Source organism: Grus americana, chromosome Z (assembly GCF_028858705.1).
Source record: "Grus americana isolate bGruAme1 chromosome Z, bGruAme1.mat, whole genome shotgun sequence".
Classification (NCBI taxonomy): Eukaryota; Metazoa; Chordata; class Aves; order Gruiformes; family Gruidae; genus Grus; species Grus americana.
In genome coordinates this window covers 27,355,472-27,380,986 of record NC_072891.1, presented here as the reverse complement: position 1 = coordinate 27,380,986, position 25,515 = coordinate 27,355,472, and the positions used below count along the sequence as shown (strand labels likewise).

Genomic DNA, 25,515 nt, shown 5'->3' with positions numbered 1-25,515 from the left:
GTGTATGTCATACATTCACTATTGTCAGGTCTAAAAACTATTAGGCTATGACCTACTATGATGAACTTCTTGTTTCTGGAGCAAGGTGCAAAACTGACAAAGTTGTTTGTTAACAGCCGAGAAGGATTGTGCTCATCAGAGACAAAGCACACTTAAGAAACACAAGCCTGTGTGGTGAAGGTTTGAAAATTATCATATTGAGATGGGGCTGTGGGGGAAAACCCAAGGACCCGTTGCAGCTGCCTCTAGAAATCCCAACAACACAATTTTATACAGGACTGCAATACTCAGCACAGATTTAACATAGTGGTCTTGAATGCTCAGATGGCTACAATTGAGATATTCTCCAGATACCACAATTTCTAGGAAGGATATGAAGCAGTTCGCCGCAGCAGAGACTGAGAAATCTCAAGCCAAAAAAACCAACCAAACAAACAAAAAAAAAGTAAAAAAAAATGAGCAAAACCATGCTGTACTTTTGTAGAGCAATGTACATCCTAGAATCACTTTTCACTCTATCCCCCGTTACAGGTTACACCTTGGAGTACGCCAACAGACATCAAGCTCTCCCCGGCACGTCCGAGTCCAGATGCTGGAACAGATTTCAGCACTTCCAGCCCCGAGACCGCCCCACGCAGGCCCCGAGCTTAACACCCCGCTTCTCTCTGGGGGTTTCTGGTCACCCCTCAGCTTCTCCCCGACGCTGGCCCCCGCACGGAGGGGCCCCGCCCCCGCTAGCGACTCACGACTCGCCTCCGGCGTTCTCCCGCCCGCAGCCTGGGCCCCGCCCGCCCCAGCGCGTCGCCTGGCAACCAGAAGCCGGTGGCAGGCGCATGCGCACTGCCTCTCATATAACTTCCGGGTTCTCCCCGTGCCTTCCGGGTTGCGCCGCGTTCCCGCCCCGCGGGCAGGTCCTCGCGCGCCGAGGGGAAACTTTTCCCGCAGCGGCGCCGCTGGGAGAAGCGCGCGCGCGCGCGATCCTGCCTTTGCTGCCCTCGCGCCCGGCCGGGCGCCATGGCCGGGGTCGGCGGGCGGGGCCGCGGCCGCCGCTTTGTCCCAGGCGCCAGGTGGCGGCCGGCGGGCGGTCGCTGAGGAGCGGGCGGGCATGGCCTCCCCGCCCGGCGGCGAGCAGCGGGCTCTGCGGGAGCGGGTGGCGGCGCTGGAGGCGGACCTGGGCGCCTGCCGCGGGCAGCTAGAGCGGGTGCAGCGCCGGCTGCGCCGCACCGAGCGCCTCTACCGCGAGGCGCGGGAGGACAACGAGGCGCTGAGGAGACAGGTAGGCCCCCGTCCCGGCAACCGGCTTCCCCGACCCCCTCTCTCCCTCCGGGTCGGGCGGCAGCCGGCCCCAGCCCTGTCAGGCATCCCCGCTGCCGGCGCCCCCCGCCCTCTGCCGGCACTCCCCCCGGCGTACCCCCTCCGCCCGGGCTGGGCTCATGGGGCGGGCGGGTGCCGTCCCTCCCGCAGCCCGCCAGGCTCTCCCGGCCTGCGGGACTTGAACGACCAGAGAAAGCGGTGCTGCTGCAGGCTGGAGTTTGCCGCCCCGAGTTTGGACCGACCGGGGGTGGCGGTGGTGGGGAGAATGATACCGTCGTCTTAGCCACAAAGCTGGTTTCGCAGTCAGAAGGAAAAACTGCATTTAGCAGAAGGAGAGAAGCTTAATAAGCAAGGTGAGGTAAAGGAAGGGTGGAAGAAGGGTCCCATGGATGCCTATGGCAAAATAGGGAGGTCTTGTAAATGCCACAGTTTGTAACCACAGAACAGTGATTATTACTTGAAATTAAACTTTTCAGGGTGAGCATCTTAAAAATCAACTTGGTTAAGTTTTTCATTTTTCTTCCAAGTGCTTGCCTTTATTGTACCCTTTGTGAGCAGTAAATGTGTTTTTCAGTATGGCAACCATTCAAGTAGAAAATTGCTTCCTGCAAAACAAAGATCAATTGAAATAGCTATGATGCAGTTATGTTTTGTTTGAATTACAGAATGTCAAATAGACTGATAGTCTTTTGTGACATAGACCCCTAAAATGCAGTGTTGTATTCTGTAACATGGTGTTTTTCTTTCAGGTTGAAGAGCTCACTAAGGAAATCCATAATAGGAAGGAGAAAGATACGTCTAGCATAGAAGTACAGACAGAGGACTATGCTGCGTGGTCACAAGCAGGTAGAGAGAGTGGTGATTGCTTAAACAGGCATCTAGAATGGTTTCTTATTTTGAATTTTTTTTAAATATAAAATGCGTTTCATGTCTGTATCCTTAGCTGCATCAAACTCAGTAACCTGACTTGCCTTTGGGACCATTTCCTATTTTTTCAAGCCATTCCTTTGGATGGATAAAATGTAGCATGGACTGTGGCAGAATTCATGCCATAGTAATCTGTTACATAGTAGTCTTATACATTACACACATACATGTTTTACCAATTTTTAAAGTACATTTGTCCTGATTTTGGTAGGGATAGAGTTTATTTTCTTCCTGGTAGCTGGTATAGTGCTGTGTTTTGGATTTAGGATGAGAACAATGTTGATAACACACTGATGTTTTAGTTGTTGCCAAGTAGTCCAGGACTTTCCACTTTCTCATACTGCCCTGACAATGAGAAGGTGGGGGGGCACTCAAGAAGCTGGGAGGGGACACGGCCAGGGCAGCTGACCCAAACTGGCCAAAGGGATATTCCATACTGAATGACATCATGTTCCACTTATAACTGGGGGTGGGCTGAGAGACGTAGCAGCTGGGGGCCTGCACCTCAGTGCAGTAGCTGAGGGTCTTTCACAGTGGTGTTCAGGATGATGTCATTTGTCTTCCCAAGTAACTGTTACACATGATGGAGCCCTGTTTTTCTGGAGATGGCTGAACACCTGCCTGCTGGTGGGAAGTGGTGAATGAATTCCTTGACTTGCTTTGCTTGCATGTGTGGGCTGGGACGCTGGGCAGCTGAGGGTCTTGCGTAGCATCAACTTCAGGTGCTAGGTGATAAGAAATTGTACTGTTCATCACTTGAATTGTGTATATTATTATTGTCTTCCTTTTTGTGTGTGTCCTATTAAACTGTTTTTATCTCAACCCACTAGTTTATTCACTTTTCCAATTCTCTCCCCTGTCTCGCTGGGAGTGAGCGAGTGGCTGCGTGGTGCTTAGTTGCCAGCTGGGGCTAAACCATGACAACTTTAAAACAAGACATAATTTGTTCAGGAAGAGTGGAATAAATTCAAAGTGGGGGCACTACCTAATAATTGATTTTCACTAGACTACTTATATGCATGAATTTTAAGATTTAGGATCTTTGAACTGCATTGTGTAAAATATTGCTTTGCTAATTTATGCAACTTCAACTTTTTTCCCCCCTGCAGATTATTACTACTACGAAAATTATTACAATCACACTGATGCTCAAGATTGTGCATCTGAACTGCCAGTGCAGCACAATCATGGGACTGAAGGCACTGAGCATAACTCCAGAGAGGAATCAGAGACAGGTGCTAGTATTCCCTTAAGGATGGATACCACCAAAGTTGCTGATGGTGGAGAAGAGGAAAACTTCGTCCAGAGTTCACAGGTTATACCAGTATTGGAGTTTTACCAATATTGAAATCAGCACTCTCTTAATATTTCATTTAATTTAAAAGATGTGCTTTTGGTCTTGATGTCATTGTATGAAATGACTTTTGTGATGGTGTGGTGCTAATGATAGCAGACAAACATCCTTGTGCTTTGAAACTAGTTCTTCTTGTAATATGCTCCAAGTGTAACATACTCTTAATTTTCTTTTTTTAAAAAAAAAAGCAAGGCACATTCTAAATCCTATGTCCTATATAGCCTGGAAGCATGACATTTTTTGTCAGCAGAATATGTTTAATATTGCCATGCTAACTGTCCTAAAGTGTACTTTTTTTTTTCCTCTATTGATATAAGGAGGCAATATATAAGGAGAAGACAGTTGTTGGGGTTATTTGTTTATTTTGTTACAGGGGTTTTCCCCCTGCTATCCAGCCTTCTCTTAGATAATTCACTCCATCTCACTCGCTTAAGGCTTTTGTGCCTCAGCATGTAGCAACTGAAATGAAAAGGAGAGCAGAAGGAATGTACTGAAAGAGATTCATTGTGTATATTTTTCGTGTGAACGACTTTTATTCAAAAATTGAGGAAAACAAAAGGCACAGGATGTAGACTTGGTCCTATTGAAATCAGTAGTTTTATCTGTAAACTACAGCTAGATTTTTGCCTTCTTGTTTAACAGTTCTTGAATCGATCCAAGTCCACAGAGCATTAATTTGTTTTATTTGAAACAGGGCATTGTAAAATGCTAAAGAACCAAGGAGGTTCTTTTTAGAAGAAAATTTAATTTCTTACTTTCTGGTATCAGGAAGCAGAAGATACTTCAGTACCAGAGGGTTCTTTGGCAGAGAGCTTGAGAGCTGCTGCAGAAGCTGCTGTTTCACAAACTGGCTTTATTTATGATGAAAATACAGGACTATATTATGACCATAGTACAGGATTCTACTATAATTCGGTAAGGATCATTTTCAAAACCCTTGGCATTTTTTCTCTATTGCAAAGTTTAATTAGTAAAAGTTGATGTTAAGAAAGACCTAAGATCCAAGTTGACTTTATGATTTGAAAAACATGTTACTGAGGATTAATAGTAATGGAAGTTTGTTAATTAGTTGTTGAATTATTTCAGTCAAATTAAAGATAGCAGGCTAAGATATAAATTTAGATTTTAATTCAGTTCTTTTTGATGTCTCCTACTTTAACTTGCTTGGCATTGTAGAAATTTTATACTATAAAGCTGCTCTGTAACTATCAAAATTAAAAACTTAACCTAAAAGATGACTTTTTTAGAAAAAGATAGATTGCTGAACTAAGTCAGTGGCTTTTCCACAATGAAAAGCGTGTTGAGAGAAAATACTCAAGTAAAAGTACAAGTATTTTGTGTATGGTTACCAACTAGTTTGGTGTTATGGGAAAGAAATACTTCTTTAGAAAAATGTCATAATAGTTAAGTTTCTGCTATACATTTTTCATAAGAGGGCTTTTGGTGAGGTTTTCTTTTTGTCCTATGAAGTGTGTGTATATGTACATGCATATATAGATCCATACACTGTCACAAAGCCCAGTGGAACTAGTGTGATGAAAACAGAGGTTTTGTTTGCAGCATTACATTCAAGTCAATTGGAGGGGGGAAAAAAGTGTGTGGTATACAAAATTACTTGTTTTGTTTTCAGGGATACTTTAAAAAATAGTCTTAAATTATACCATTGCTGTTGACATAGTTTGTAGATATAATTAGATAGATAAATGTTTAGGGCTGTAGATTACAGTTTATGGTACAATTACACAAAAGATGCTTTCTTATTCAGTAAATGTTCTGAATTACAGGAAATGTTCTTGTATTGGGTTTACTGGCAAGGTTTTGGTAGTGGGGTTGGGGGCTGCAGAGGCAGCTTCTGCAAGAAGAGGTCAGGGGCTGCCTGGACATGGCTGGTTCCACTGCAGGACACAGCTGAGCCCATCAGAGAAGCTGGTGGTGCCTCTATGAAAGCATGTTTAAAAAACAGCGAAACACTGCAACAGTGGAGTGTGTATGTGGCAGAGGGATGGAGAAAGGGGGGCACTGTGAGAAACAACCCTGTGAACAGCAAGATCAAGGAGAACCTCCTCCCACTCCTTCTCTGAACAAGCAGTTTCCTGCAGTCTATGGAAGAGGACCATGCTGGAGCAGATATCCACACTGCAGTCTGTGGAGGACCCCAGAGCAGAGCAGCTCGTTAAGGAGCTGTGGCCCATGGAGAGCCCATGTGAAACCATGTTCCCCCTGCCAGAGCTGTCGCCTGTGGAGGACCCATGCTGGAGCAGTTCTTGAAAGATGCAACCCATGGGGAAGGACTCATGCTGGGCAGGGGAAAAGTGTAAGGAGGAAGGAGCAGCAGAGAGGAACTGCTATGAACTGACTGCAGCTCCCCACTCCTTGTCTCCTTGTGCCACTTGGGCAGGGGGAAGAGAGGTAGAGGAGTTGGGAATGAAGGAGTGAAGTAGAGCTTGGGGGGAAAAAAGGGGCAGGGAGAGGTGTTTTGTCTTTATCATCTTCCAGCAGTCTTAACTGGCAATAAATTAAATTTATTTCCACCAAGTCAAATCTGGCATGCCCGTCATGGTGATCTTCCTGTCTTTATCTTCACCCATGAGCTTTTAATCTTATTTTCTTCTCCAGTGCTGTTGAGGAGGGGAATTGAGAGAGTGGCTGGGTGGGCACCTGTTAGCCAGCCAGGGTCAAGCCACCACAGTTCTTTAGTATGAGTATTTTTTAAACTTAGTGTATGGTTATTAACTGGATGTTTCTCTGAACAATGTATTTATTGAAGTAATGATAACATTGTTCTTTGTTTCTTATAAAGGAAAATCAACTGTATTATGATCCAGCAACAGGAATTTATTATTATTGTGATGTGGAAAGTGGCCGATACCAGTTTCATTCACGAGTGGATCTGCAGTCTTATCAGGCCTCTAGTACTCAGTGCACCAAGGAGAAAAAAGGAAAAAAGAAGAGAAAAGAGCCAGAACGGATTACTGCAAATGAGTATAAGGTAACTTTAGAACTGACAGATAGAAAATGCAGAACCTGGGGCTTTTTATGATGCAGTTTAGGGGTTGGATTTGGTTATATGTAGTGGATGTATGCCTGTTTTCTTTATATACAGCAGGTTGCTAACATGCAGTTAGTGTTCAAATAATTTTCGCAGTGAGTGATTAAGGTTGAAAACTTAAACTTGGATTCCCTTTTTCAATGTTGTTTTATTACAATACAACTGTATAGGTGTCTAAAATTGAGTCAGTGAGGCTCTCTGAATAGCAAGCACCCTAGAATGAATTCAGGTTACTGTGTGGACTGGAATTATGTCAGAAATTCAGTGTTACTTCAATGTCTTGGGTTTAGGGTTTTGGCTTGTGGGTTTGGTTTTAGGGTTTTGGCTTGTGGGTTTGGTTTTAGGGTTTTGGCTTGTGGGTTTTTGTTTGTTTTGCTGGCTGGTTTTTTTAATTCATGTGATGAATCAAAAAATAACTGAAGGTTTTGAAAATACAAACACCACCCCTTTTCTGTGACTCTGTGTTCCAAACCTCATTCCGTTGACATTTTACTGTATCTCTGCTATCATTTGGGATTGATGAAATGTCTGTGAAGTTCTAATTCTTAGCACGTTATGCTCTCCTATTGATACTTTATTTGGTCAATACATTTTTGTTGTCCATAGTATGTGGATAAGCTGTACATCTTAATAGGTGCCCACTGTAGTTGTATTTTAAGTTATAAAAAAACATAACTTCCTTTCTGTTTTTCTGATTGCTAAGAAAACATACTGTATGGTACATAGTGACTGCCTTGAAAAACCTTATTCACTCCTAAACACCAGGAGTTTTATTCTAACACACTATTAAACGAAGAAGCATTTTCTTAATGAACGCTATCATTGATGTTGAATCAAACTTGTATAGTCTTATTCTGCAAATTTATTATTTAACATTTAATTGAACGTATTGATTTTTTCATTTGCAGTGTTCCTTAATCTGCATTTTTTAAAGCTATTGCTTAATATTGCTATTGCATAATTTCATTATGTAGTTCTCAGTCAAGCTGATTGGTTGAAATCTGAAATAATTATGTTAGTGTACAGGTACTCTTACATAATGGTTACAAAGCATCAGTAGAGAGTTTAAAAATTTTGTATCAGGAGTGAGGTCTTCCAAAAGATTTAAAAATGGAAACTGTTTACATTCAGAACCAGTGAAGGCAGGTTAAATGGATAGTGGTAGCTGATCGATTACAGATTTTACAAATAGATCATGGCTAATATGGGAATTTTTACTCTTTGAGAGAACTTCATGTGAATGTCCCATTTTGAAAGCTTGAAGTGGATACTTAGCGGCACCTAAGTGTAACAGTCCTATAGGCTTAAGAGAGGGGAGCTAATGCAGTTGAAGCTGGAAGTTTTACCAGCATCCAAGTTCTGGGTGTGCTGTGTGCAACTGCTGAATTAGCATTCAGCCACCCTCAAAAGGCATTGTTAATAAAGAATTTTATTCATCATGTGTCAGGAAAGCATCATGGAAAGCTTGCAGGAATGAGCCTTTATCATATAGTACAATTAATACATTTCTTAAATTTAGTTATGTGATGAACTGTTACACATTGACCTAAATTAACAAGTGTATTTATGAAAGTTCTATGGCGCATATAGCTCTGACCTAAACAAATAATTTTGACTACTTTTTTGGCATCTCATCACAATCCACTTCTGTCATCTGATTATACTACAAATAGCTACTTGGGTTTAGTTTATTTTATATTGATAAAGTATTTCTATATAGATGGTTTTGTTAAGAAATCAGTTGTGTGAAGCTTGCACAGTCACAAGCTAGGAGATAAACATCCACTTTTTATGATGTGTTCTATTGATAGTGAACTGAATACTCTGTTTTATTTGTGAATTAATTTGTTTGACCAACAAGGTAACAGGGAAAACACTAGGTTCTGTAGTACGCAGACCTCTGCATCTGTGAACAGTAAGTGAAAGTTAATATCATAGTAAGAATCAAGGCCCTTTCTTTTTCTTTTTAAACCAAGAAAGGGAGAATACAAAGGGAAACTTAAACCAATTACTCTCCACTTTAAACTTCAAAAAGAAAAGAATGCCTTTTTGTCAGTGCACTGTTATGTAAATGCAGTTAGATTTAGAAAAAACAAAGCACTGTCCTATTTTACATAGCTGAGTTAAAATACTTTATTCTTATTGTCTGGTTCTTAATCATATAAGAATTCATTAGTTTAAAAAATGTTACATTAGAGTAAAATATTAAGATTTAGTAGAATAAAATATAGATTTTTCTGTTATAAAACTGAAAAAAGTACTTTAGAAGCTGCACAATCCAGTTCATAGATGCCTGGTTATTTCTTGTCAATATTATTGTTCTCCAGTTTGGTCTGGTATTGGTAAAGGCACTAATTAGTTCATGCTAGTTACTGTATTATTTACATCCTATAACAAAACCAAAAAAGTATAAGTAGAACTTTGTAGTTGAAGTGTTGTCTATAGAAATGCTTTTCTACACACTTATGCCCAGCCTTCTCCCTTTTCCTTCCATTCCCTCTTCCACTCCTGACAAAAAAAAAATCTTGAAATAAAACCTATCACTGAATACTGATTAAATTATTAAAGTTGTAACAATTATTTTGAAGATTAGTACTTCATTATTGCTTTTCCCAATTGGTTATTAAATCATGCTGCTAGCCTGAAAAATGCCTCCAAATGTTACCTTATTTCTTGGCTGAAGTAGGCTTTACTCAACTTTCTTTTTCTACAGTCAGAACAAGTAAGAGAATGGTTTGGTTTATTGCCTGGTCTGTGGACAACTAATAGGGGTAAATAAAGCAATACCAGGGTCTAATTCTGGGAATATGTCATACCACCCCTGAACATTATTATTCCTGGATGCAGATGAGGTGGTTTATAAGAATGTGTATGTGAAGTGGGGGAAGACAGTGAGCAGTAGTTACAGAACCTCAAGTACACAAACCCCTTGTTAAACTTGTTTTATCTCTTTTTCAGTTAAAGGATTAAATGTAAACAAGTACTGATATTTAGCATTACTTAAAAGTTGTCAAATACAAGAAATAAGAGAATTTCAGCTGTGTGTGTAGATTAGCACAGCAAATGTTTGTACATAGATAGTACTGCTAGCTATATAGTTTTTACAAAAATTGTATGTGTGTTTTTAATGACTTGTTCTGATTAAACCAAAGTTAGTCTCTTTTTAATCTAAAAAAAAATATTGTAACTGGACCTATCTGTTAACTTCCTGTTTCTGGTCACAGGAGGGTTTTTTATTTGTGGTTTAGTTTGTAGCTGTTGTGAAGAATTTCATGTGCTCATCTATCTTACATATATTATCTATTTATAAGTAGTAAGTTGGGATGTCTAACACTACAGAAATGGCAAGCATATTCTCCACAAATATTGCAGCATTCTTGAAAAAGCAATATAAATCTAAAGAATAAAATTGATCTGTTAAAATAGTATTGTATTTAACAAACTGAATTACCGAACAAGCAAATACTAGTGAACGTCTGCTAAAATGAATGTACTTCAAATTGCAAAAAAAAAGTGGATGGGAACTCACATGCTTAGTATCTCCTGAGGAATGTTGCTGTTTTATGTAAGAACTTCCTTCAAAGACATTCTTTTCAGTCACCAAACTTCTGTATTACAAATAGTTTTGACTTGTGAAACTAAGCATGCTGCTGACATGCTTGCTTTTAATAGACAATCAGGAATTTTAATTGCCAGGATGAAGTACTAGATAGCCTCTGTGCAGCTCATATAAAGAGGACAGGTGCAATACTTTGGACCTTTCAGGCATATAGTTCAGTTCTGGTATCTTTTTGTAGTAGTGGCGTAAGAAATACCATAATTATCTCCTCTAGAAGAAAAACCTTTAAATAGGTAAATTTGGAAAAGTTTAAAAAAAACCCACAAAAAAACCCCCAACTAAATCACAAGATGGCATCAATGATAATGTGATCCCTGGCCCAATGTCTAGAGCCAGTGCTTCCATACAGGTTGGAGAATAGACTCTGTGCAATAGTGATCATGTAGTTCTACTTGCTGGATTGGGGTTGTTAGAAATACCTAGCAGAACTTAGATGCAGGGTCTGACATATGCCATTTTTTTCCCAGAAATTATTTTTACAGTTTATTCTTAAACTACTGTCTAATAAATTTTATTTCAGTGTGGTGCTCAAAATTAAATTCTGCCATAATATTTTCCATTATAGACGCATCCTAGCTACTTCTGTAGGAGAGACAAGGCTTTTGTAGTAGTATTTCCCATAGAACTATTGAAGCAGTGATTTTTATTTTTTTTATCACGTGTAGTTTACTTTTTGCTGATATTCGTCCCATCTTTAGGTACATCAATTGACAGAAACCATGGCTAATCTGAAGATTTCTTCTTTTGGATTGGCAGCTTCTGGTGAAGGTAGAGTTGAGACACCAAACACATTAGTCTGTGGATGTTTACCTTTAACCTAGATATTTTTATTAAAGGAAAAATAATATCTAGTAGTTTTAGATACCTGTTTTCCTAAAGTTATTAATAAATTTTTTAAGCTATTTGATCAAAATCAGTCCATCTGCAAAGTGACTTTGAAATATATTTGAAACGCTGTATAAGTAAAACATCTGAAGAAAACTTTGATGGCATTCTAGAATACTTGGGAAGAGACATTTAGCATCACTGTATTAACGTAAGGTGTCCTGACTAAACAAACTATGTGTTCTTTAGGTAAGGCAAATTTATGTTTCCTGTATCTCAGAGCTGTCCACCAGTGTATAAAATGGCTTCTTTATGATATAGGAAAAGCTTTACTCTTTTTCTGCTTTTAATTAGATTTTTTGCATTGGAAATTTGAGTATTGTATAGGGTGGAAGACAGTATCTGAAGTACTTGTGAAACGGTGCTAGCAAGTGAAAGCTTAGTCATCTGAGGAAAAGAGCTATTTCAAATTGTTTTAAAATGTTTCTTTAGTAAAATACTGAATTTTAGATTAACATTTCAAATTAAGAAGGTCAGTGCCAAAGATCTAACATTCAGCTCTTTAGATGAGGGTGTTGAGTACCCGTGATTCCATTAAGTCATGTACTGAACTTCTAGCAAACCAAGAAGCAACAGACCACACACTTATGAAAAGTTGTATTTCTACATATTTGTATACTTTGTAAAAAATTAATTTAGAAGACAAACTTTAAACAGTATGTTTCTTAGAATTAAGCTAATAATGCTTACAATAATTTTTAAGTTCTGATTTGTAGACATGCTGAAGAATTGCATGAACGTGCATGTTGATCAGGCATATTACAGAAATGTGGAGTTTTGAAAGACAAAATGTCTTGCTCTGTTGCAGTAAAGCAAAAAGTATAGGTAAATGGTTAAAATATTTTGCATTTTTCATTAGAAGCACTTCAGTTACTATGATAATTCACGTATGTATTGTAAATAGGCCAATCTGCACTTCAGACTGTCATTGTAATCAGTAGTTTGTGGCCTATTCTTTATAAAGCAAACCCATCAATTCCAGCGTGATTTCTAATTCTTATTAGATCACTCCTCATGAGATACATAAATATCCTGATTTCACTTGCACCTTTTGTTGACTTTGTCAGGGATGCAGAAATATGAACTGACTTAGCCCCATAGTTAAGAAATAGTTTGTTATGGATCAGATTCATCCCACCCCTCAACTTTACTCATGCTTAGTGAGAGAAAAGCAAGAGATAATGTGGCAATGCCTAGCAGATACAAAGTTTTTCAAAGCTGAATCACATAAAGGCAACCATACCTAACATATGGGGTAGGTCTCCTGACTATTTGGGTATATTAGGCAAAGCAACATACAAAGGAATGTGTGCCCGGTGTCATTGTATAACAAACATGGTTATAATGAGCACATACTTGCATATTTTGTGTTGTGTCATGAGTTGGGGATGTAGAGTTAAATATCCTGCCATTGAGAAATGAAGTGCATTGCTAGTATTTGTTAGGTCATTCAGAATGGTATTTACTGAATATTCTGCTTACTGATGGTTCCTGTTTTTTAAGCAGTGGCTGTATGGAGGCAAGGTATTAGGTGCTGTTTGCATAGTTACACTTTCATGCATGCTATATATGTTTTAGATTAGTACTAGTTGTCCTATATAATGGAAAAGGATTTCTTCAGCACAAGTAAAGACGCTCTCAAATGCTTTAAGAATATATTCAGCATCCTCAGGCTTAATGTTTAGACATTGTCAAGATGTGTATTTTAATACAAACCTGTGAAATCATAAAGGGCTCAAAATACATATTATTTAGGAATGCAGTTTTAAAATCCTCAATTTTGTACAAGGATTTCTAAATGTGGAGATTGCATTTTTATGAGTACTTAACAGAACAATTTAGTTTATTTGCTCTCTTAACATTTGATTGTAGTAATAGTGGAACAAATACAGAAACTGCTGAGAACAGGCTTAATGGTCATATTGGCAGAATTTATCTACAGAACCCTTGGTCTGTCTATAAAAGTGGTTTTTAAAATTTCTGTTTTCAACCCAGAACAGAGAGTCGACTCTTTAGTAGCTAGGCTTTGAAACAGCACCTTTTTATTTTCTAATTTAAAATATCTGAAGTGACATCAAAAACAAGTATCACTGGATTCACTGTGGAGAAAGACCTGAGTGGTTGGAGCATTATACTTGGGCATCAGTGCACCATAGTCATCTGTTGCTTTGCCTCAGTTGTGATTTGAGCAGACTATATAGCACTTCTGTTTTCAGTTTAGGTTAGTAGAACTTTGGTAGCTCACAGTATTATGGGAAGAAATACATACAGGATTGCAAAGCACCTTAGTATGTCAGGTATCAATCTAATATGCATACCAAACATAAATACAAAGATAAGTAGACTGGAAAATATCATTCATAAAAGCGATAATCAGATTTGCCAAAAAGATTTCTCATGGAATTAATGTCTGCCATGTATGAACTGTGTAGTCTTTCTTTTGATAGGATTGCTACATCTCTTACTTTAAATAAACAACAGTAGGAGGTGACCTTGTGATCCTGTTCCTTCCTAGTTCCTGTACTTAGAGGATTCGGGGGGACGGCTAATGCATTATAGAGAAACCTTAAACAAACCAATAGTCCTTCAGTTAAAGCATGAAGTCTTTTGAAATTTGCTGATTATTCCTGAGAATCTACCGTCTTATTGAAAGTGTTTCAAAAGTATGCTGTAAAGTCCCATCCAACAGCTTGACTGCTGGGCTGAGAGGAATGCTTGTGTTTATCTTCCAGCTGTGCCACTGCTGAGTTTTTACAATTCTGAATTGTGGAAGTGCTTTAATTTCCATGATGTTAACATTCTCATTAATATATTTTAAAATGTAAAATGCTCTATAAAAAAACTTACTGAAAAAAAAGTCAAGGGTGTTTTTTATTTTAACTGCTGTGTTGCATTATTTGGTATAATTCTGAATCCAAGATGGCAAATAACTTATTTGAGATTTTTTAAAAATTTTTCTTTTAAAGCCATTTGTTGTTTGTTTGGGTTTTTTTAATTTTTAAGATGGTCATCAGGGCTACTAGATTGAGAATTACATTTTCAAGGTACTCTGGCAAAATTAATCTGAAACTTTAGATTTATCAGTTTAAAAAAAAGTCTTTTTTCCTGCTGATGAAATCAAGTGGCAATGGAAGAACCTGCAAAGATCTAATCTGTCTGGTATTCAATGGAGAAATTTGAGGCAGTAGAAAATGGATTCTCAGTAGAACTGTTCCACATGGCATAAATTAAACTTAAGTTCTCTACAATAACTTGATGAAAGACTTTGTTAAAGTTCCAATTTTGAAAGGAGGAAGAGCAGGTCATTAGGCAAGCATGGGTGGGCATTCCAGATATTCTGGACCATTGTGGAAAAAAATGAGAAGACAAAAACAGGAGGAAGATATGATGAAGATCAATTAAAGAACTTTTAAACAAGTTGCAAGAAGTAAGAGAGGGACAGAAGTGAGTAAGAGAGGGACAGAAATAAGAGAGGGAGAGAAGTGTCACAAAAGCAAAACTGGAAAATATTCAAGACGCTGTTGTACAAGTTTGAAAGCGAGGACAAGGTTCTCACTTAAGTTTTGTGTGAGAAAAGAGGAAGGAATAAGTGAAGTTTAGAAGAGGAGTGCAGTCACTTTCCCAAATGGAAGATGGTCTCAGTCATGTCTAATAGGAGGTGAAAATATTTCTACTGAAATTTTCTGTTGACTGCATGTGCTAAACTTTCTGGAAATTTAACCATTTCTTGATAGTTGTAAAAATAATTCTTCCTAGTGAAGAATTTACTTCCAGGCTGATAGCAGACTTTAACTCAATCTGTAAAGAATGTAACATTCTATAACTCCCCTCCAGGATTTGGACACGGAAGAGCAGAAATCGTCTAACAGTCTGAATTGCTTTTCCACTACTGAGCAAGTGAGTTCTAATGAAGAAGAAGAGTTTCCAAATGTAAGGAAGAAGACTAAAATGGACACAAAACCACGAAAGAGTTTAACAGCCAAAGAATCCATTTCTACAGACAGTATAAATTCATATTCACGCAAAAGTACACCAGATACTGCAGCATATACAGATGACAGTAGAACAGCAGACACAGAGAGTGAGCCAGAAGAAGGTGAAATTACAGATTCTGAGTGTGAAGCCTACAGCAGTGAGGATGAAGTAACAAGTGAAGAAACTGCTGATTCAGAAGATTCAGAAGATGAAGGTGAATTATTGTAGCTTTTATGTGTTTTACTGTATTTTTCCAGGAGCTCATTAAGAACAAACTACAAGAAAACAGCTTGGATAATTAAAAGTTTTTAAAAAAACAAACATGTGACTAGAGATACTTTGAATTAAAAAGTGCTTTATATTACCAGTATGGTAACTCTTTACTTACACAGTAGCCAGAAGTAAGTAGTGGTGTTTTGGTAAAAGCTGTTCAGGGGTATAACTTCCTGTGTAGAAACCTTGGTGTAGAGTAAGATTTGTTTAGATTAGGATAGTGACAGGAAAAAAGAAAGTCTGCTGCTAAAATAGATATTCTAGTACAAACCTCACAGTAATTCTGCATATTAACACTCTTCAATTGATGTATAATATTTCTGATACTGTTCATAAACAATCGTGTAATTCAATATAAGATGAATCCACCATGGTGAAAAGGATAGAATCATAGAATGGTTTGGGTTGGAAGGAACCTTAAAGACCATCCAGTTCCAACCCCCCTGCCCAGGTTGCCAGGTTCCAACCCTCTACTAGACCAGGTTGCCCAAAGCCCCATCCAACCTGGCCTTGAACACTTCCAGGGAGGGGGCATCCACAGCCTCTCTGGGCAACCTGGTCCAGTGCCTCACCACCCTCACAGTGAGGAATTTCTTCCTAATAGCTCGTGTAAATTACTTTCCTTCAGCTTAAGGCCATTACCTGTTGTCCTATCACTACATGCCCTTGTAAACAATTCCTCTCCAGCTTTCTCCAGGATTAATGTGGAGTACTTGGTACTATTTTAAATTCTATTTTGTATTTATTCCAGTGGCAATGTGTAAGAAACAGGTATAGAGAGGAAACCTGTGTGCTGTTCTGTACCAAAAAGTATTCTCCTAGGTCCATAAGACCTTCCCAAGAATTGAATGGTCTCTTGTAAAAACAAAAAAGTAATCTGTGAAAAGCTTAATGTAACCAATTGGAACTATATATGCAAGGAATATTCCAAATCACAGAATGAAATACAACCTATAGAAGTCTGTACTGCCTGTGCCCTGCTCACAGTTAAATGGTTTGTTTCTTCTGTTTTCATTAGTTAACTACTCAGATCAAGTGATTAATGCCATTCAGAATGTGCTTGCTGCCACCAGGCTTTCAGATTAAATTTCCTTCTCTTATTTTCTAATAATCAATTCTGCAGTAATGGTGGAGTAGTAATAAAAACTGGAGACAGTTTCTCTCCTCCTAGTACCTTTTGAGCTAGTGTCTTCCCATTTTACCATGTCTATTCCTAACTGAGATCATTGGAAACTGTTTCTGCAAATGTAAATCCAAGAACAGAATTCATACAGCTGTTAGAATATAATTACTTAAAAGATACTGAAGCAAAAAAAGCATATGCATCTGTAGGCTCCTATATTATTTTTTCTTATCTGTATTGGTGCATTCTGCTAATAAGAGTAAAAACAAATAAAAATACTTTTGACAGAAATTGTCAAATTTAAAGTTCTATATGCATTGTGATGTATACAAAAAGGTGCTGCCTTTTCTCAAAGTAAAATTTTATTCTGTTAAGACTAATTGTTCATAAATTTCTAATATGCTAGTAATTCTGTGAATGTATTTATGCTTTACTACTGTAACTAAACAGTTGTGCACATGTAAATAACCAAAATGAGGAAAACATTTTTAATACTTTACTGTGTAGTCAGAAAGCCTTTGAAACAGTAGTCTCATCAAAGTTTTCTCTCAGATGTGCTTATACAGTTATTCTTTGAAAGTTTCATAGGATTCAGCCAGATAATGGCTGAATATGTATCAGCTGTTTGAAAGCTATGGTCTATAGGGGTAAAACTGTAATTTATTGGTAGTAACAGTATTTTTTTTTTTTTTACAATTATAGATGAAGAAAAGATCTGGCCTCCCTGTATCAGAGTAATTGTAATAAGATCGCCAGTTCTACAGACTGGATCACTTTATATTATCACAGCTGTGAAACCTGCTACAATTGGAAGGTAAAACTGAATGAAATTTCTTATATATATCTGAAACTGTACTTCACTTTGAAAGCTGTGGAAGCCACTCAGGATTGTTTGTCCCTACTCTTCATGCTTGTTGTCCTAGTGTGCAGCAGTTGTGATGTACTCTGAGTTAGGTTAGCTCACGGTAAGAAATTTGTCACATCACGCAATGTCATGCTTGCTGTGATAACAGTATACGCAGTTAATGTAGCTCAGCAGTCATGAAAATTTGTTAGTGAGAACTTGGTCTTGTGTCTAAAACCTAATGGCAGCATAGCTGCAAGTTATTCTTTGAAAACTGGTTTTTTCTAGAAAGTAAGTAAACTTTTTTCTTCTGGGCCACTAAGGTAACTTTTTCAGAAATGGAAGAACACTCTTCAGAAATTCAGGATCACAAGGAAGCATGTCCTGGACTTCCTCGCACATTCAAATTCTAGTAGTGTTGGCTTATCTTTTTTTAAATAATAAGTTGGGGTTTGTGCTAGCCTATATGGATTCTTCTAGTTCTAATATTAAAAAAAATCTAGTTTGTTCATTATGATGAATTTAGTAATGAATTAATGCTTTCATCCGTGCTTACTGAAAACCTCAGCCCTTTTCAGCTGCTTTTATCTAATGCTGATAAATGTGTTTGGATTTACTCTTATAGCTGGAGTTTTCTAGTTACATTTTATGTGAAGATTAACAAATGACAATTCTGCTCGCAATGTGCAAGATTACTCTTTCATTGCTTGCATTACCTGTCTAATGCTACCAAGATTTCAACTTCGGCATTGAAGACTTACACCAAGACACACTGAAGAGCTTGAAGGATGCAGAGTTCAGACTAGTATTTACAGGTCTTGTACGAATATAAAAGTTCAGATAGAAATGTCAGGTTTATGAATAAAAACTTAAAGGTACAGCTTTATCGTATTCATTGCCTACTGCGTATAGTTTATAGATGGAAGAAGGAATGTGAAGCAAGTCTTACACTGTGTATATTGCCACACAGTGTTTTACATCTGTAAAGCTCCCTAATAGCTCAGAAGAACAATGTGGTATTAAGGTTCAACTGAAATACACATTTTGTAAGCCACTTAACACATCTCTTCCTACTTTGTTGTGATTTATGTATCAACTTGCCTTTCCAGAGAAAAAGATGTTGGACACACACTTCAGATTCCTGAAGTTGGAGTCAGTAAGGTAACTCTTGTTTCTGCCTGTTGAAAGGTAGATCAGATATTAATGAAGCTTTGGATTCTACGACTTTAAATTTTGCAAAATCTTATGTTAATTTTTGTAAAGAACTTTTAGAATGAGATGTGGGTTTAGCCACATATGAAGTTAGAAAAAGGAAAACATACAGTATTTTACTTAATGGGAATTTAATGCAAACAGCACTGTGATTTCAAAGCTTAAAAAAGCTAAATATTTTTTAAATTGCAGTTTTACTAATCAGTGTAATGCACAGCAAAAAAACCTGTACTTTGAATCTTGAATTTCTTAGTTATTGAATTTGAAGAAAACTTATTACTGTTAAGTATTAATGCTATATAATATATTGATCTCAGCTAGTTAAATTTTGTCATAAAGTAATCCAATCCTTGCAGTTGAGCTCAGAGCAACAGGTTTTATTTTTCTTCAAGGCAACTGTATAAATGTGATGTACAGGGAGTCTGAAAATGTAACAATTTCTTTCAGTGACAGATTATAACGGAAAAAAATTTTTCTGGTTAAGAAAAATTAAAGATAAATTATGTGCTCTGTTTTGTTAACTGCTTTAACACAGACCATAAATACAGCACTCTTAATAAAAGAAAATGTAGATTTCCAAAGACATGTCATCGAAAAAGGAAATTGATAAAAACATCTGCAAATGCAAGTATCTGGAATATGCTTTACTCTGTGTGTTCCAGATGATAGTTCTGATTAATCAGCTATGTACCATATTTCATACCGAACAATTTCCAGAGCAAATCTTTCCATGCTATTAATGACTTTTTCAGGCCTGTATTTGAAATTGGGTGCATAAAGTAGCCAAAAGGCTTTTATTTTCCTGTACTACCATTTTAGTACTTCATGGGTACCTGTTTATAAGAGAAGTTATTTCACTTTGCAGATAAGGAGTCAAAGGCAGGAAGATAAACAACACATCTGTAGAAACAAAAAGTTAACTTCCAGTTTGTTTTTTTCACTATTCATAGTTGAGAGCTGCGGACCACTTTGGCATTTGCTTTTCTTAAGTGTAAAGTGAGATTTTAAAAAAGACAGCACTACAGATTTAGAATCTTCAGAAGTTTGGGTTCATCCTATTCAATAAAACAGGTAGAAATTATCTGTTGAATGAGCTAGTCAATCTTTCCACCATTATGGCAGTATTCCTGTTGTAAAGGCTAGCCAATCTACAAAATATTATATAGATTTTTATTACTGAATGTAGCGACTGCTATTGCTCAAAGATAAGAAAAGATTTGGTTTTACATGAACACTTTCTTGCCAGATTGACTCCTGGGTTTTTTCTCCACTATACCAAAAGGGTCTTTGCTTGTCAAATTTGCAACACTCCCTTTTTTTACACTTCAGGTTTTTACTGGAAGTCTTAGTAGGCCATATTTTGGTTTGCTCAGTGGCCATTTTTGGAGGTAGCACTCATCTTTGAGTCTGGCCAGGAGTTGTGTTTTCTGTTCTGTGTGGGCTTGGAAGCAATACCTATATAGAATTGCAACAACAAAACAAACAAAAAATTTATAGATTGTTAGTATCAATATCACAATGTATATAGAAGGAACAACAAACAATGGCTAGTCATTGTGTCCTGGGCATTAAAATGCAGATGAAGGTGAATTATGTGAAATTTACAAAAGCATGGCATTTAGGGAGTGATTTCAGATATGAAAGACCAAGTAGCCTGAAGGTGTAGAAAGAGATCACATTTTTTTTAATTGAAAGAGAAAAATGGAGAGTGCTGTAATGTACAAGAAAAAAAGCCTTTTACCTGTAAGAACAGTTAAAAATGCTGTATTACTGAATCCTCAGTCCTTTAAGTAAAGCATACTTGCCACATCAGAATTATGTACTTTTCCAATACTAAAGCAGTTTATGATCAAAATAGTTATATTATTAATAGCATACTTTAGCTGATGCTGTTGTAGTCCCTTCATGTACCTTTCCCATGGATGAAATCGTAAGGTGTGGGATACTGTATTAACTTCGAGTACCAAAGCTGCTCAGTTAAAAGGCCTCAAAATATGTTCTGAAATCTTAGTTTAAAATAGCAACTGAATTGTGAAGTATTTGCTTAATAAGAACATTTCACTTAGGCTTCTATTTATCAGTTCCATGCAGAAGTATATTTTGACCACGATTTGCAAAACTATGTTCTTGTGGATCAAGGCAGTCAGAATGGAACAGTTGTTAATGGAAATCAGATTCTCCAGGTGAGTACCTGTTACAATGCTGTGTACATTGCAGAAAACTGTAGTCATGTGGTCATTTTAAATATGTTATGGCAAATCACTACCAATGTCATTATCTGGTTTCTTTCATACATTACTATCTTTCTTGGTTTCCTTGTGGTTTCAGGGCCACTTACAATACTTCATTTTTAGTTTATATTAGGAAAAATCCACTGTGGTTGCAGTTGCTACAGTGAAATACCCACTGTAGTTAAGTACTTGCCTGCATTTCTGAGACCAAACTGAATTACCAAATTATGAGCAGTATTAATGAAATAGAGTTCATGCTTTTCATTAGTAACTAATTAACATGCCTGCCAAAACTTTCTTTTGCTGTAGCCTAAAATAAAATGTGATCCCTACATCTTGGAGCATGGAGATGAAGTGAAGATTGGTGAAACGGTGCTTTCTTTTCATATACATCCTGGCAGTGACACTTGTGATGGATGTGAACCAGGACAAGTCAGAGCGCATCTTCGCCTGGACAGGAAAAAGGAATCTTCTGGTTTGTCGTGTTATCATGGGATACGTTGTTTATTACAGCCCTTTGTAAACATAATTACTTCAGTTTTCTTACAATTTTGTTGTCAGCTAGGAATAGTTCTACAATACATGATGATGTATTTTCTTCTTGTTATGTGTGTCTATGTAATAATGTTACAACAAAATTTCTCAGAGTTGTCTTATGTTTCAAAACATTGTTACATTATTAATCAGAAAGTCAATCCTGTGTTCTTCCTTTTAGTTTGCCCAGCACTTAGCAAAGAAGAGAGAGAGTTAGTAAGAAGAAAAGCATTAAAACAAATACGGGTAAAATATGGTTTACAGGTGAGTTTACAGTTTGAAGTCAACCTCTACTCTGATTCTTATTTTAAGCCATAGACTTCAGTGAATAAGGAAAGTTTTCAAATGCACTCAAACTTGAGCCCGGTAGTTTAACTCAAGCTTGTCTTTTGTACACTTAATGATTGTTTACAAACCTCTACAGAGAGATGATGGTAACAGGGCATGAAGGTTCTATTAAAAGTTTAGGAAAAGAAGATCCATTCTAATGCATACAAGACTCCTCATCCTTTTGAGGTTAAGAATTCTGAAGACAGTTCTATTTTTACTTCTGCAAATAAAACTTGCACTAAATTGCACTGTTCTAGAGACTATTTTAACTACGGGGTTACACCTTGGACTTGTAGTAAGTCTTGGTGTAGAAAACAGAATGGTGTAGTTTCTCTTAAATTCCAGCTACCAAAAGAATATTGATACGGAATCTATACATGTGCTTAGTTCTGTCATCTATTTTGAAAAAACAGTTGCTGAGCAACAGGTTAAATGTTTAAACAAAAAGCCAGTGGCATGTCCATGTGGTTTTCTGCTAATATGGAGAGATTGATTCTTCATACCAGGAGAAGATTCAAGAGAATCTGTTAATTTCTTTACAGCCTCTGTGAAATTAATGCATTTGGCAATATTACGTTATTATGCGATGATGGTAATAACATACCTTACAAGGTATGGCTGTAGGTTAAGAAACTACTAAATGAGAACTACAGGTTTTTGTTACAAGATTTAGAATTAATGAAACAGGCTGAAGCTGCCTTACTTCTTGAGGGAAGCAGTGAAGTTACCAAAAATAAAGAATTTAAAGCCTGCTTTCTTTGCCTTGGTGGAATTTAATCTGTTTATAAGAACACAGAATATGAAGACAACAAAGCAGTGAAGAATCCAAAGTACAAAGATAGAGCAGGAAAACGCAGAGAGACCATTGGAAGTGAAGGAACCTTCCAGAGAGATGATAGTCCAGCTTCTGTTCATATGTAAGTGGGTTTTTTTTTTTTGGGGGGGGGGGCATAAATCCTCTGTCCCCTTCTCTAGTTAATCTTAAAAAATTATTATAAAGTATCAGTTAGTTACTAGGATACAGTCTGTTAGATTATGAATTACCTGTATATAATGTGTTAGGAGAGCTAGAACATAGTAATCTATTCTCACCTCCCAGTTCACATGCTCTTTTCATTAACTCCTCACCTTCCACACAGAATTCAACTTAGCAGTAAGGATGCTTAAATCACTTTCTTACCAACTAAAAACCATCAAGGAACTCTCCAGCTGCACTGCTGACACCTTCAATAGTATCTACTTTTCAAGTGTCTCAATTTATATTTTTCCTATCCAGTCCCAGTAATAGTACATATGTGAATTTCTCACCTGCAGTTTGTCAATATGCAGCCTATCATAGGACATACATTTACATACCTCTTAAATGACACTTACTTTAATCTTCCTCCTTTATACCTTTGCTTTTGTAGTTGCTTTTTGGGTTTGGGGTTTTTTTAAGAAACATGAACTTGTAAGTGCTTATAAGTTAGTAAAGGAAGTGTGAGACAATTAAATGTGTGCATTAGGATAATTTGCTGGTGAGGTAGCAATACCACCTTTTGCCAAGTGCAGTCAATTCCCACTCACCCATGCTGCATCTTTTAACTCCTAAAGCAAGCAAGTAGTTCGGAAGGAGTTTTAAGCAAGCTGCTATTGACCAGAGGCTTGCAATAGCTCTGGTAACTCTACAGTCTTCAAAATAGCTCTTGATGGAAGCAGGAACAGCCTGGTAGTTCCAGTTTCTAGAGCAGCATGTGTGCACATTTCTGTCCTTCAGTATTTGAGTGGAGAGCATATTCTTTGTATTAACTCTCATCAGTTATCTTAAACTTTATTCAAAGTGAAATCAGCAACAGCAACAAAGGACATAAAATGTTGGAGAAGATGGGATGGAAGAAAGGGGAAGGCCTGGGAAAGGATGGTGGTGGTATGAAGGATCCGGTAGGTGTCTCTGGTTTTTACTTGGAGCAAAAAGGAATGGAAATGTATTTGCAGTGAAAAATGTAAGCCACTATTCAATTGAAACATTTCAAAATCCTGGTTAGGGAGGAATAACCTCAGTAAGACTAATCTCAATTTTTTTTACTTGATTAATGATGTATTTTGAAATTTTTCAGTGACTTGGCCCTTCAGTGGAAAATGCCAGTAATGTGTGTTAGTAAACTAAGCAACTAAGGGCAGAGAGCTTCTAGCCACTGAATTAATAATCTCATACTTGAATACAAAGTCTGGAGGAGTACTGAGATAATTTTAAGTGATCTCAATTAAAGATGGGCTTATGGTGGAATCCTTCTCTCTTTGAGGCTAATGTAGCACAAAAATGAAGCTAGACAACAGGCCACAAGAGGAAAAGCTGGCTGAAGTCACTGTAGCCACCAAGTTCTGCGCCTGTGCGGCAGCCACATTAGCACCATTTTTGTCACCAGGGATGTGGTCATCTTTTGGCAGTAGTGCTGCTCAGAGCCACACCATACCTTTTGTTGTCAAACTACCCAGCACAGGGATCATATGGTATTCACTCTGTGAGGAGTACTTAACAGTAATGTTAGTGGCAGGTGTCATCATTTAGCACTGTAGATCATAGTTCTGGAGGTGGTGATTTTACACATCATTTTAACTGTATTTTTAGATGTAAGTATACTACAGCCTTAGAGAAGCGGGGGGGGGGTGGGGGGGTGGTGGAATTAGTATTATAAAATACGATTTAAAGTATTTAGAATATCTAACTTGCATTTACAATATTTAATGTATTTGACAGATCCACCTTCAGTTACATAAGACACACGCAGGTTTGGGTACCAGTAGACCAGCTTCAATTGAAGATGTTCAGATCATCCAAAGCAAGAATAAAAAGAACTGGGATAAAGCAAGAGAGAGGTTTGCTGAAAACTTCCAAGAACCTAAATCAGAAAGGGATACACCTAAGATTACACCTTGGGTTAGAGGGACTGTAGAGTAAAGTATCTGGTTCTACAGCAGGGTAACTCCTGTGTGTAAATAGTTGGGAGAGAATTTATTTTTTTGTTCTTTTGCTAAAGGAGAAGTTTGGTGATATGTAAAATACAGTTGTGGAAAAAATATACAAAATTAACTCTATTACATTAATTTTTCTGTAGTCTTCATGCTTTTATAAAACACACTTTTAATAAGAAATGAATGGAAGTGAGGGGGATATTCAAATTTAAGTACTTGAAAGTGATTCTCATCATGGGCAGGAAGTTTATTCAATTGTGCTTTTAACACAATTCTTCATGGAAAGTAAAAAACCCACCTGTTAAATTTAAATTTGACACCTTTAACATTTGAACAGTGGTTTGAAAGCAAGCTAAAGAAAAGAAAAAGCCCCTGGACCTCTACTAAGAGTATGATATAGCCTCTTCCTCTTTTGTATGTTTATTCATGACTGCCATTAAATGCTCAGCAAGAGGTACACTACTCTTAAATTCATACAGTACATTCAGTACTAGTCACATGTCTCAGCTTAAGGGTGGAAGGGGGGAACCTTGTTTTTAAATGATTCACCAGTACTGTTCAAAAATGCTGTACTCCATGAAATAAACTACCAGCATTGGTGAAGAAAACAATGTTCAGAGATGGCTTTAGCAAAACTTTCTTCTGTGAAGAACTTGCTTAAGATTTGTTTAGTAAATCTGTATCCTGCCTTTAAGAGACAAAGTATGTTTAAAAAAACTGCTGTCTGTGTGTTTTATTTATTAACTTCTTGTTCTGATACATCCATTGCTGGCAATGGAGATTCTGCCAGAAAAAAACCCTAACCAACTGCTTTTTGGTGGGGAAGGATTGCCAAATTGAAGCTGAAAGCTTGGTATTTACTGAATGTTCCTAAACACAATAAATCATTGTCA

General features: G+C 37.5%; 1 protein-coding gene across 3 annotated transcripts; it reads left to right on the top strand.

Annotated features, from left to right (window-relative positions):
• The first annotated feature begins 894 nt into the window (after window positions 1-894).
• Window positions 895-24,608, top strand: AGGF1 (angiogenic factor with G-patch and FHA domains 1). 3 transcript variants are annotated; one of them, XM_054811081.1, is made up of 14 exons: window positions 895-1,276; window positions 2,064-2,160; window positions 3,351-3,556; window positions 4,364-4,510; window positions 6,396-6,584; window positions 14,983-15,337; window positions 17,222-17,333; window positions 18,473-18,524; window positions 20,657-20,758; window positions 21,116-21,281; window positions 21,522-21,604; window positions 22,460-22,587; window positions 23,491-23,590; window positions 24,408-24,608. In XM_054811081.1, exons 1-14 carry the CDS (start codon window positions 1,106-1,108, stop codon window positions 24,606-24,608), a joined length of 2,109 nt encoding a protein of 702 aa, XP_054667056.1. In that variant the 5' UTR covers window positions 895-1,105. The 3 variants fall into 3 exon arrangements, with proteins under 3 accessions (XP_054667056.1, XP_054667055.1, XP_054667057.1); XM_054811080.1 differs by having other exon boundaries at window positions 21,116-21,604; XM_054811082.1 differs by lacking the exon at window positions 14,983-15,337 and adding an exon at window positions 10,962-11,031 and having other exon boundaries at window positions 21,116-21,604.
• The last annotated feature ends 907 nt before the right edge of the window (window positions 24,609-25,515 follow it).

Bases quoted from the DNA above. Each gene is read 5' to 3' on its own strand.
- AGGF1 (XM_054811080.1), top strand. From the start codon at position 1,106: ATGGCCTCCCCGCCCGGCGGCGAGCAGCGGGCTCTGCGGGAGCGGGTG. The intron at 17,334-18,472 runs GTAAAACTGAAT...TTGCCTTTCCAG, and splicing joins AAACCTGCTACAATTGGAAG to AGAAAAAGATGTTGGACACA. The intron at 21,605-22,459 runs GTGAGTTTACAG...TCTGTTTATAAG, and splicing joins GGGTAAAATATGGTTTACAG to AACACAGAATATGAAGACAA.